The sequence below is a fragment of the Dermacentor andersoni genome, chromosome 3 (genome assembly GCF_023375885.2).
Source record: "Dermacentor andersoni chromosome 3, qqDerAnde1_hic_scaffold, whole genome shotgun sequence".
Lineage (NCBI taxonomy): Eukaryota > Metazoa > Arthropoda > Arachnida > Ixodida > Ixodidae > Dermacentor > Dermacentor andersoni.
Window position 1 is genome coordinate 3,614,793 of NC_092816.1, and position 13,343 is coordinate 3,628,135.

The following is a 13,343-nucleotide window of genomic DNA, read 5'->3' on the forward strand; positions in this document are numbered from 1 at the left end:
GCCGTCCGGCGGGCGCAACGCAAAAAGAAGTGTGGATTCGCAGGATCGGGCGGGCTGACTTCGAGGAAGTGGCAAAGAACGTACGGCTTAGTGAAGTAAGGGCCACGGTTACTCACAACCTCTTATTTTGAGCCTAGTTCACGCCTTCCGCTTCGAAAAAGTGGGTGTTCATGCTCTGCGTGGTTTTAGCGCGTTGTTTGACTTTCTTTTTTCGAATGTGCTCTCTTTGTTTCATGTAGTATTGTCTTGCGGTGAAATGCACGCATCTGCAGCTGGCCTGTGAAATAAAAGCGACTTTATTCAGGGTGTGTTTTGAGCTCCACCAGAAGTTAGCACATTCTCGACGCTATTGCAAGGCTCACTATGACTTACGATGCAGTCTTTTAGCTTCGAATGTACGCCCGCATGTATTGATTTGGTTTGCGGTGATTAATGTTTTTAACGTTCCGAAGCGACTAAAGCTAGGATGGAGGTCGTAGTCGATGGCTCCGGATAACTTTATCTAGCTCGCCTGGGGATGTTTAACGTGCACTTTGATCGTAGAGTCGTACGTGGGCCGGTAAATTCCTCGTTGGCGTTTCATAATACTCGCGCGCTAGCGCTGCTTTAGTAGTTGGCGCCTCGGGGCGATTGTATTTCTTCAATAAATTTTATTTACTAGTGTAACAACTTGTCATTATTTCGTATTATTGACGGCGCCTCCAGGGGCCGTATTCTGTAGCGGTTCCTTTGGGAACCGGTTCCTTTGGGCTGTTGCCATTGGTCGGCGTTTCGTTGTCGTCATCCCTGGTGGGCGGGACGACAAATTTTGATGACGTCACACAGGTTGCCAATCTTCTGGAAAGGAACCGGTTCCCTGCTAGGAGAGGAACCGCGGAGAAGTGGTTCTCTCGAGGGTCGCGCGCGGGGGCGAGCATGATGTCGAGGGTTGCTAGGGCAACCGTGGCTGCCGGCTAACCTCGCGCCAGCTGACGAGCCGGCACCTAGACGAGACGAGACAGAGACGGCAATGGCGGCTCCTTTGGTTGTGTTGCTGGGGAGTGGCGAAAGACAACGACGCGACGAGAGGCAACGACGCGACGCGTTCGGCATGGCCGAAGAAGAGTTTCGAAGGCATTTTAGGCTCTCCAAAGACATAGTGTGACGTCTTTGCGATGAGCTGGAAGGACATCTCGGACCTCAAAGATTTCGTGGTGTCGACACTACGATGAAAGTGCTGTGCGCGCTGCGGTTTTTTGCCACCGGGAGCTTTCAACAGTGCGTCGGGAATGAAGAAGCGATTGCACTGTCGCAGCCTTCGGTCAGCCGGATCATTACAGCCGTCGCCAAGGCCATTACGGTTGTGGGCAAAGAAAAAGGATGGGTTAGATTCCCATCCACGGCGCAACAGAAAGCCGCCGTCAAGGAAGGCTTTCTTAGCCGTGGAAAAATTCCAGGATTTCTCGCATGTGTGGACGGGAGTCTGATAGCCATCGTTCGCCCTAAGAAGCTCGGCCCCGGCGAAACGGAATCGTACTGGAGCCGTAAAGGGTATTACGCCCTCAACTGCATGGTCGTGAGTATTGTTCATTGACAAATATTTTCGATATGTGATTGCGCGAGTGCACGTTGTAAAAAACTTCGTTTCGTTATTTTTCATCAATTGCCGGTAATACTTGCGTTCCTATTCGAGAAAGTAGCGTTTGTGTTGTATGTGTAATGACGACTTTGATCTTGGCAATAGAACCCGGCCGCACTTTTTCAGTGCTCTCTAATCACAGTTGAATAGCCTTTTCGATGCTACAATGTAAACACATTACGCGCGACTTAAACCGGAATAGACGCCGTAGCAGTGAAGAGAGTCTTCGTCTGCGAGCGATCCTAACAGAAGACGAGCCCTTGTGATTCTTACTCGACGTAAAACTAAAGCATTGTGGCAACAGACTGTAAACGTGAAAAGGAGCATCCCATCAATGAAAATGGTGTGAGGGAGAATGAGAATGTGTGGACACCCATTTGCTCTAGCTGTTAATACGGCACATGCTGTTTCCGCGTTCTTTCGCTTGTAATAGGCACTTTGTCTGAAAAAAAAAAAAAAAACACAGGTGGAACTCTTTAGCAGAATCTTATACAATATGGACGGAAGAAACCAAAGGAATTATTTTGCACATTGTGTTGTGACCGCACGCCATACATGAGCATGTGTACACATGCCAACATTGCATTTGCAGGTTAAGATGACATTGTTATCATGCTGATCATTAGTTCAACTGCCTACTGCGTATGTTGATATCTCTTTTTCTGTAATTGTGTTCGCTGACTGAACAGTAACTGATTGGCAAGTAGTGTTGTAAGCAAAAGATTGTGCCAGATATTTGTTGCAGTGGCACTGACACCTTCTCTTTGCTTTCCCTTATGAGGTGTGCGACGCGAAGCTGTATATCCTGGCAATTGACCCACGGTTTCCGGGATCGTGCCACGATTCTTTCGTCTGGAGCTATTCTGCATTTTGCCGCCGCCTCACTCGTGGCCTGTTACTTCATGGAGAAGTGTTGCTTGGTAAGTGCACCTAAAGTAGCAGTGCTTCTTCCACATGTAAAACATTCACAGACAAATAGTTTTGCATCCTAGCAAGCTTTAAGAAAGCGTGATTTGCTAGAAATGTGTTGTGAATGCAGCAGTACCTAATGAACCTGCAGCGACTATCGAGAGAAACAAGTCTCTCTTAAAAGGCAGATATTTGTACCAGCATGTATACAACAGCTGACATGTTATGCTGTTTATTGATTAATTTCAATACACTGAATGCCACGTGGAGCGTTACAGGCAGGAGTGGAATTCTACAGAACACGTCAAAATGTCAGTTTTCAAGTATGGTGGAAAAGGGTTGGTGACAATGGACTCGGGGACCTGGTCCCTGTCCTTGGAACAAAGGAATAAGCGTGTGCGTGAAACTTTCGGCATCGACGTTAGTGATCGGTGTAGTATATATTGTAGAATGGTGCAAGTTGCGCTATTTTTCTTTGTGTCGCAATGTGTGCGATTTTTTTTGTTGCAGCGACATGTGGTGCTGGAGTGATTAGAAAGGATCAAACGGGTAGCTCGATTTTGGGTACCTTCATGAGAAGAGGTACGAAAGGTAGAGCAAGGATCCCAGATACTGGCAGCATATTCGAGAGTAGACCTTAGAAGTGTTTTATAAAATAACACTTCTGAAGAGAGAAGAGCTAATAAGTTTTAGCGGAGGATGTACATTTAGGGAGGGGCAAATGGGATGAACGGAGCAGAAAACCGCGAGTATGAAATAAATATTACATGTCCAACTTAACCTGAGAATGAGATTTGCAGCCAAGACAACAGGTGAAATTGGGCTTTTCTTTAAAATGAGTCAAACTTTCTTTACAGCTTTCCGGGAAGGTAAATGTTTGATAGATATTGCAACAATAAATCCAAGACCCGCTCCTGTTGTAAAAGGGCCCTGGCGTAGACTGTGTTCTTGCATTGTGCCTTAATGTATCCATTTCGTTCACTGACATGCAACACTTTACAGGGGACTCTGGGTACCCGCTAGAGCCATGGATCATGACTCCTGTGCCTGGTCACCCAAATCGCCTCACGGCAGAGGGGCGCTATAATGAGGCACACGCCTCAATGCGAAATGCCGTTGAGCGGTGCATAGGAGTCGTCAAAAGCCGCTTCCGATGCCTGCAGAGGCATCGGGTGCTCCACTACTCGCCTCAGAAAGCAGCCACTATTGTTGCAGCTTGTGCAGCGCTGCATAACCTCTGCCTTGCAGCAGGCGTGCCTCTGCCAGACGACCCAGATGACGACGGTGCACATGACGACAGCGCACAGGAGCCAGCCCAGGCACAAGTGCCGCTTCAAGTACAGGTGCCACCGCAGGCGCACCCTGTACAGCCTTCTCGAGCTTTGTTTCAAAGAGGCCGTGCGGTGCGTGAACCCATAGTTGGTGTGTTTCGGCTGCCCAGAAATTTGCGCATTGCCTACCTGCAAAGTGTGCGCCGGTGCATTCGCTGGCAAATGAAGCGGAGACATGTGCTGGTGTAATATGTTTTATTTTTCTTTTCATGAAAGTAAATAGGCCGTGCACTTCAACATAACACATTGCGTGTGCTCACATGTGGCTAATCATAGTATGCTGCATACTGCAGTAGTGAAAAGCACATGATTTGTCTATGTTGAGCATGACAGATACACATGCAGTGACAAATAACCATGTGCCATTATGTTACTCCTTTGCTTTGTTCACTGTGCTTTTGAATATTGTCTCGCCAGGGAATTTTCTTTAAATAAAGGTTATTTCCAAGGTGAATGGCAACCAATCTTGCATTGTTGAATATTGCTTTGCAATGCCTATTTTACTGTGCAGTATGCATTGTTCCAAAGCTGTAGATGTCTGTTCATGTGTGACACGCAAGAACAGCATGAGTTACACAGCAACTGAAATGTCGTTCAGCAATCTGTATAGCACATATTGAAACGTATAGCAACAAACGAGACATGTCAAGCACTTATTGGAGCAGGATTTCTTTAAATAGCAGACACTCATGCTTACTACTGCTTTGTTTAAACTCAAGAGTTGCTTCAACATTGCATTTCTTGCACGCATGATTTCACATAATGCTCGTAATTGCTGCTTAACAAGGTGCTAGAATATAAACAAAATCATGACAGTGAAACATTTCTTTATTTTTTTATTCATTGGGTACCTGCTTCGTCATTCAGGCATTACAGCAGGGAGGGTACAACTCATATAAATGAACACTCAAAATTACATTCATAAAGCATGGAAGAAATCATCATTTGAACAAATACAGACAGTGTCAGGTGGTAGAGTATTCCAGTCTCTTGTAGTACGAACATAGAAAGAGTAGCGGAAAGCGTCGCTTTTAACCCTCTATTGCATGGCGTCCCATATTTGGCACATACTGGTTACCATTCTTTTTTGTGTGTGTGAGATTCCCAGTTGAGAATGTGATACCGTCAGAGTAAATCTCGTAGTTATGCGCACTTATTATGGGCAAGTGCTGCCATCTCTTGAGTGATACACAAAACAGAGGTGAAGTAGATTTTGGGATGTGACGTGAAACTCGGAGGGGGCAAACACGAGCAATTGGTTTTTTTTTTTTCTCTGAAAAGTTCGACCGCAGAAACATAGAAAAATTATTGTGGCATATTTTTTGGCCTCGCCAATTCAAGGCAGTTACTAGTTTTCTCAATTTTGCCTGCAACTACAGCAGAGAAACCGAAATCGGTGTGTGCACAGTATGAACTTGAAATACAAAATATGATAACGTGCTGCCATCTGTTCAATAGCCCGAAGCTGCAGGTCACTCTATCACAAGATGTAATTTTGACGATCGGTACGGTGAGGGCGAATTGTCTGCCAAACAGCTGCCTGAAAAGTGAAAAGGAACTGAAATGTAAAGGAAGTGGTGCTTCAGAGGCACTCACAAGCGCGATAGATGACGTAGAGTTATCGTGTGTGCGTTGATACGATAACCGCGCCGTGACATTTCTGTCGAGCTTTGTTGGGAGAGATCCAGTCCAAAAGACTCAGCGCTGGTTTACCTCCGCCAAGGTGTTTCACGAAATTGATTGCCCCAGCGTAGTAAAGGTCCATAACAGGCACATGGGTGGTGTCGACCTGCTGGACTCTGTTTGGACTTTACTGCATACATATCAGATGTCGAAGAAATGGCACTTTCGAATTTTTACGCCTATGCTAGACTTATCGGTAGTAACAGCATGGGTATTGTACAGGAGGGTGCAGGAGCAGCTTAGGAGGAGACAAGTACTACCGCTGGCTCAATTAAAAGCAGAAATTGCAGAATGCCTTACCTCGCATAACAAGTGCCTACCCAACTAGCGACCAGGAAGGACTTCTAGTCAGGACATCGAATTCCATGTTCAAGTCAAAAAAGCACAGGGACCAGCAGCCGCAATGCCACCCAAAGACGACCGATCTGACCAAGTCAGCCACTGGCCAGAATTTGACGAGAAGAAACAAAGATGTAAGCGGCCACCTTGCACAAACAAGTCGTTGGTAAGATAGAGGAAGTGAAACATTCATCTGTGTCTGAACGCAGCAAACAACTGTTTCATTTCATTCCCCACATCACATTAAAAGGCCACCGTCCGTGAAGCTTTGTTTTCCGCCTATGGCAGCAAGAGCGCTCAGCCATCTTCATGGTGTGCCATATTTGGCACAAAGCTTTATCTTTATTATTACAGTCGTGTTTGTTCATTCAATCAATAATGAAAGCTGAAAAAATGACTTTCATAATTCATGCAATAGAGGGTCAAAAGGAATCTCACATATTTTTAATTTGTGATCTCGCCTTTTAGAAACATATGTGGGCGGCTGAAAATACAATTACCTGGCTATCCCCGTATTAGAGTGGTATATGTTATGAAGAAATTTTAATCTGAGATTTCGGCGACGGTGTTCAAGAAGATGCCAATTTAATGCTTTTTTGCTTTCTGTCATGTTAAGCATCCTGTCATAATTGCCAAGGACAAACCGAACTGCCCTGTTCTGCACTTTTTCTAGTTTATCTACAAGTTCTGTAGCATATGGATCCCAGCAAACACACGCATACTCCAGTGTACTGCGCACATGTGTGAAATACAGTTGCTCCCCAAGTTTCTGTGGCAAGCTACTAAAGTTACGTTTCAAAAAATCTAATGCTCCGACAGCCTTGTTCCTAACATGAGTAACGTGTCTGTTCCACCTTACATCAGCAGAAAAAAATACATCTAAGTATTTATATTCTGACACTTGTTCAAGAGTAGCATTATTTAAGTGTTACGATTGCTGTCGTATGAGCTCTTCCCGGTAAAGGTGACGTGGACACTCTTTTTCTCATTCAGTGACATTTTTCACACCATATGGCAATCAAATCCAAATCGTGTTGTAGTGCTTGTTGGTCAGATTCGCTGTTGATGACCCTATATACTATACAGTCATCTGCAAACATTGTAAATATTTATTTATTTATTTACATGTACCTTACAGGCCTTCGAGAAGGTATAGTGTAAATGGGGAAATACGGTAACATATTAGTATGGAATCGGGAAAGAAATAAACATCAGCATAATGAAAGGAGTACGCACAGAACATGGAAAATTATTACATTAGCAAATACAATATGTAGAGCAATAACAATAAATGGTAAACAACAACATAATAGCATAATAACATTGTAAACGTTTTTGCATGTTATACAGTGGTAAGTATTGTAAAGAAATTGGGACCACTGAAATTCTTTAACTTGTAGAAAAAATGCAAGAAAATTACAAAAGACATAACGTGTTTAGACGGTTGAAACGGCATATTGATCGTTTAGCAGATTGCGAAATGCAGTGTGTTTATATTGGCATGCAATGGTATCTGGTAGTGCGTTCCATAAACGGACCGCACGGGGTAAAGTTGAAAAATTAAAAGCGTGTGTGTTGCCATAAATCGCGACAGCGCGTCGACTTGGCGTTGACCTATTGAAACTCATGCGCTGATGTTCACCTCTTCGTCGGGCTCGAAGAACGGCGGGCAGACTCCGATGGCGCTCGCCCTTCCAACTAGGGAGAGGACGCGCCCTCGCGGTCCGGGCAGGCTGCCTCCTCCGGTTCCTCTGTGATTAACACGTTTGTTAGAATATGGTGCGCAAAAGCTCCATCAACGAGTGTGCTTACCTGCTTTCGGCGTGCAAGGCGGCTGCATCACGGCGGGCGTTATACACATCTTTCTTCCACACGCCGCGCCATTGGGCTGCAGTTTTCACTGCCGGGCCCTCAGCGTTCAGCAAGGCAGTCACTTGCTGCCAGAGCTCCTCCTTGCGCGCCGCCGTCAGCTGTTGACCCAGCACACACGACGCCTTCGCAAGGTAGGGGTGCTCTTCAACAAATGACACGAGTATATCGCGCTGCCTCGCTCAAACACGAGGACCCAGTTTCGGATTCGGCGCGCAAACTGGCAAGTCCAAAACGTAAACAAAGCGAGGCAACTTGTTTGCATAACGTATGGCACACCACCTAGCGACTAAATAAGAAAACAACACAAATAAAATTACAACTCCCAGTAGCGGTCTGCGCGGCAAGCTCACATTTATTACTGAAAATATATTTGCAAGTGTTCTATACAAAGCAATGTTTTTTTATCAAACCAGCAACATCCTTTAATTGCTATACCGTCCCCTAAGTACAAACAAAAATGATGACGTGATCTTCCGGCAGACCGCCGCTCGTTGATTGGTTCCCCTCACGCCGCCCCGTTCCACTCTTTCTCCGAGTGACGTAATCCAGACGTAACAGCCAAAGGGAACCGGTTCCCAAAGGAACCGCTACAGAATACGGCCCCAGGGCACCAAAGCGGCAACGGGAACACCAAAGCTAGAACCAGCCCTGGATGGGGCTCGCCGAAGCCTGTGCATGCCAAGGGGGTATGGACGTCAGACTCTGGAGTTTTGCAAGACGCGTAGCGCCACCTGCCGGTGCGAAGAGAGAGTAATTGAGTAGTCCGAAGCCCGACTCCCTTGCTAAGTTGCCTATGCAGCTAGCGACTGCGAAACAACGATTTAACTAGATTTTGGGCCATATGGCGAGTGTTTTGCGCATTTAACATCCAGACAGAGTGCTATGAATTTCTAACTCTAGTCGGACGCGCCGCCGAACTGCCGTAAAGCGCTTGCTGGCTCACTCATCAGACTGATGACGAAACAACGGCAACCGCGATAGCTCCGCGCGCTACGAAGAAACGCCGCAATCGACGCTACTGTTGTGTTGTAAAGTGGCATGAACGTGAAGGACGGAATAACAACGTTCAGTTTTACCGATTTCCATCGCGATCGTATGAAGGGGAAAGGCGAGAGCGCTGGATACGGGCCGTTCAACCTGTTGGGTAATCGGATTACTTGCATTCCCCACAACACAGCGGCTCGCATGAGAAAGTGCGACAATTTTGTTCTTCTGTAATTGTGTTGCGTAGCCCTGACGGAGGACCGTGGTAACCAAACGAAAACTCGAGAATCTGCAGCCGCCACTTTGTTGGTAACAGAAAAAACAACGTTGCGAACCATCCTGCTTATGTGCCATCGATATCTCCGCCTTTTAACAGACGTCCGCCTCCACTTGACTCAACAAGTGGAACGGAGAGATTTGGCAGGTCAGCTTAACCAAACATTTTGGTTCGTTTATGAATTCAAAATCCTGTTCTGGAGCATCGTTGTATCGCGAGCTCATTTCTGCTTTCGGTATTTTGTATGTCCTGCACCGATACAAGCACGCTTCGCAATGTGCCGAGTCTGCTCGACTGCGTTTTTCAAATGTGAGCAATAAAGTTGCTGTAGGAGCACTGGATGAGTAACTGCGGAATAACGTACGTGTGTAAAGAAAAAAAAAAATGTAGCGTTTATTTACATTTATGTGTGCGCGCTTGCTGCTCGAAACGTCTGCAAAAAAGTTCAAATTAAGGTACTGAGCGATGCTGTAGCTCCTGCGAGAAAGAAAGATGCAGCGCGTAGGCACTGTAGGAAGCTTACTTTTGTTATGATCGCACGCAATTTGCTGCCTTGGAAAACGTTTTCTGTTTGCTGCCCTGGAAAAGGCTATGAATGGATTTACTCTCTGTAAATAATTGCGAGACAAAACAATACGATAAAATACATAAAAATATAGGAGATCCTTAATAAGTCTTGTATTCAGGACATATTCAATATGAACCAATTTGAAATGCTTAGATCTTTATGCTGATATGCCTATAGACAAACTTGATGCTCTCTGTACTTGCGTGTTGCAGCACGCCGAAATAACACTTGAGACTTTATTTTATATTGTACACGTACTTCGCCCTGCTGAGCTTCCTTTCCGAAGCGTGGATGGGCGGAAGAAGTTTTCCAGGCCCTTGATTTTAAGAAACCGTGCCTCAACACAAACGAAAGAGAAGGGTACATTGTGGCCTATGCACCTTTGCTTGCGGACAGCTCTCCTTGCACTACTCAGTTCGCGCCAAGGCTCCGATGGGGGCGCTGGTGACGGGTTTTTTCGCAGCGCCGCCTGGGCAGAGTCTGAGGTCTATAAGATCGCGCACAGCCAATTTTGTATGCGAACACTCCCTGCGACGCCTGCATTAGTGTAATGTTACGTGCTCTTCAGAGGCCTCCGTTAGCCATTACATGTGCCCTCCTGGAGCAGTACTTGTAAAAAAAAAAACAATATATCGTCACGATTACCAAAGCACCCCGCAATGAAAAAACGGCCCTGTTGCCAGGCATTGCTGACCGCACACAGCCGGAATCTCTCACGCGCCGACCGAACAAAAGTGTCCTGCAGGTACGTGAATGAACCTACGAAACCACGTACACATACTTTCACGCTGTCAACACCTGAAACTTTGGTAATTACGCGCGTGTTTGAGTAAACCGCGTGCTTGCGTCGTGTTTCAGCAACACGAACTCTCAACGTCGCGCGCTTTACGCCTTAAATACGCCTTGAATAATGGTCATTTTCTCTATTTCCTCCGCAATTCTAACACGAAATTCTAAAGGCCAGTTACCGACTGACGAAGAAAGATCTCGATTGAAAAACTGCTCCGCAGGGCTCGAACGAACTTTTCTGCGGATTTTCTCCCGTAGCGTGTTAGCCGTCGTCTGCTACGGCAGGCCCACGACCGGCGGCGCCACCGTCGAGGCCGCGCCGAGCGGAGGAGGAGGGAAGCGAATGGCGCTACTTTGGGAGATTGAGGGGTTTTAAGGCGCCGGCGTTGAGAGCGCCGCATGCGGGGCAAAATTCAACTAGCGGGTGGTACGCCCGTGCGCCTCTCCCATCTCTCGTTCGCACCGCCTTGTTTGGGCACGTTTCGTACCGCGCGCGGTGTGCGCCTACGTGTGTGTGCGTGTACGTTTTATTCGAAGGACGATGTGTACAGTCTATTTCACACTTAGGGGAAAACTCGGAGCGCATTGCATCGCGATGTGGCGGGCGCTTGAGTCAGGCGGTGGCAGCAGCTCGCGCAGGCGCAGGTGGTTGAGAGGCGGGGTCTTGAACGGCGTCGTCTGCCACGGCGGCGGCGGCGGCTGGCCGCATTCACCGGCGATCTTTCAGCCACTTGCGTTCAAACGTGGTTGCTAAGGCGCTCTGCCTTCTACATATTCAATAGAGAGTTTTAGAATAGGGGCCCCAATATTTTGGGGCCCCAAAGAGCTTTGCGGGTGTTAGCGTTGGGGCACGCAGGAATGAAGAGCTTTTGAATAGGGTTTTACGTTTGCGGATAGCTGGATGGATGGGATGGATGTTATGAGCGTCCCCTTTGGAACGGGGCGGTGGGTTGCGCCACCAAGCTCTTGCTAGCGTCTTGCGCTGACAGCGCCACTACGGCGTCAAAGAAAAGCTATTAGAAATAATTACATAAAATGTACCATTTTATGATATGAATAGTAAATTTGACTTGCGTGTATTCGCGTTTAATTACAATTTAGAGGTTATTCTTCAAGCAGCAAACAATTAGTTGTGCTTAGTTTTGAGCAACAAAACCAACTTTACGTGCCTTCACCAGCCAAGCTTAGCCGTGTTAGGCCTACGAGCCATAAAATCCACACTCGAATTCGTAATCAGTGGCGTCTAATGAATCAGTCTTCATAACACACGTTAGTGAGAGAAAGCGATAACTGCAGTCACTTCTAGCTTGCGAACTTCACGCATTGCCGCGAATCGAACCCGGTTTGGTGCTAGGTTAGAGCCGTCGCTTCGATGGGTGCCGCCATGTTTGTTGACGCAAAGCTTTCGGGAACGCTATTTGAGCTCCCGCTAAATCGGTGAAATAGCGTTCCCAATGCAAAACCCAAACGCAGTTTGCGTCTCGCGCATGTGCAGTGGCTTCGACGCTATTTCTTTGGGGCCCCAAAACGTTTGGGGCCCCTATTCTAAAACTCTCTAATATATGCGGCTCGGGCTCAACTACGGTCGCTACTGCTCCCACAGAAACAACTGTGATGTTATTTACAAGGTACATAGCCGTAAGGCGCGAGAAAGCTGTGAATATAGCGGCGAGAATTAGGAGTGGCGCCCTCTCGCGAGTGACGTCACGGCCAGGACGCCGCTCGCTCCGGCTCGCTCGGTTGCCGCGCGCGCTCGTTCCCTTCGTTTATGCTTGGGGTATGGGTGGCTCGAGCCGTACGTATTGAAGGGTACGTCGGCTTCTTTCAGCTGCCATCCCTTAACCACAGTTTGTTCTTCAAGAGCGCGTGAGTTGAGAAACTTTGCGGTTTGGATATCGCAAGCTATGTAGCGTTAAAGGGGTCTACTGGTTTTGCAATGCATATATGCGCCGTGTCTATCGGTAAATTTTGCGTAAGAAGAATTTCTGCAAATTCAACACGCGAAGTTGTGTATGATGCCTCGCTAAACACTTAACATTCCCTTAGTATTTAGCTATGAGAGACATCGCATTTTACATGGAAGAAAAATCTTGGTAATTGGCGTCAGCATGTTATCCGATGTTAGAAAGACACTGCCCAGCGAAGCTGTCGTCATGATTCTTATTACTCTGGTGTGTTGTTCTATTCAAATATGACCATTCATTAATGCGTAAAAAAATAGTTAGGCGCGCATTTCTTATGAAAAAGTTTGCTGCTACTTTCATCCCCCTCTGAAACAGGCCTCCAAAGAACGAATTGCTCTTAGCTGCTAACACGACGGCGCGTCATGTAGAGTACTTACATAGTTAATTCACAGACACCATAGTAGAAATCACCTGAGAGAAAAGTTTCGTTGTTAAGATCGAGAGCAATCAATTGAAAGTGATGAAATGTTTCATAGTGGCCCTCAGTAGCCTTTATCGACAATATGACACACCCCTGATCACGTAACGGTAGCAATCGACTGTCCGTATGGCGAGGCACGCTATGTTCGCGAAACCCATCAGTTCACTACAACTTCGAATTGAAACCAAAAGTCATTTTTTTACAGCGCCAACTGGAATGGCTAAAGTATTCCTTAGCTGCTACAGTGCAGCTTAGATTTCCTAGAAAAGGAAAATTCAAGCACCTTCTGTCTCACCATGTCTTGTTAAGAACGGCCCAGCTGACGTGCAAGTTTTGCCAGCCAGTTGCGACAGTGGGCGTCAACTTTCTTGGAACGCCACCGTTACGCTCTAGCCTCGTCGCCGTTGTGACTGAATGCATTCGGCGGACCAACTATTGTTACCGAACCCACCAACGCCGACCTGTTCTGCTATGAGCCGGGGAGTTGCCGCGGGAACGTCTACGAAGGCCCCTTCCCACTTGCCGTCCAAGACGCAAGACAATGGGCACCTGGCGGCGCGCTGCGGGGGTCATCTCGGGGAATAAAAG

The 13,343-nt window shown here is 46.9% G+C and overlaps 1 protein-coding gene and 1 long non-coding RNA gene across 2 annotated transcripts; one reads left to right on the top strand and one right to left on the bottom strand.

Annotated features, from left to right (window-relative positions):
* Positions 1 to 706: 706 nt before the first annotated feature.
* LOC129382165 (putative nuclease HARBI1) lies at positions 707 to 4,312 on the top strand. Its single transcript, XM_055065667.2, has 3 exons — positions 707 to 1,555; positions 2,400 to 2,538; positions 3,530 to 4,312. Exons 1-3 carry the CDS (start codon positions 1,208 to 1,210, stop codon positions 4,045 to 4,047), a joined length of 1,005 nt encoding a protein of 334 aa, XP_054921642.1. The 5' UTR covers positions 707 to 1,207; the 3' UTR covers positions 4,048 to 4,312.
* Positions 4,037 to 8,354, bottom strand: LOC140216680 (uncharacterized). Its single transcript, XR_011893259.1, has 2 exons — positions 7,693 to 8,354; positions 4,037 to 7,631 (listed from the first exon to the last, which is right to left on the bottom strand). It is a non-coding gene; the product is annotated as an uncharacterized lncRNA (long non-coding RNA).
* Between the last annotated feature and the right edge of the window lie 4,989 nt (positions 8,355 to 13,343).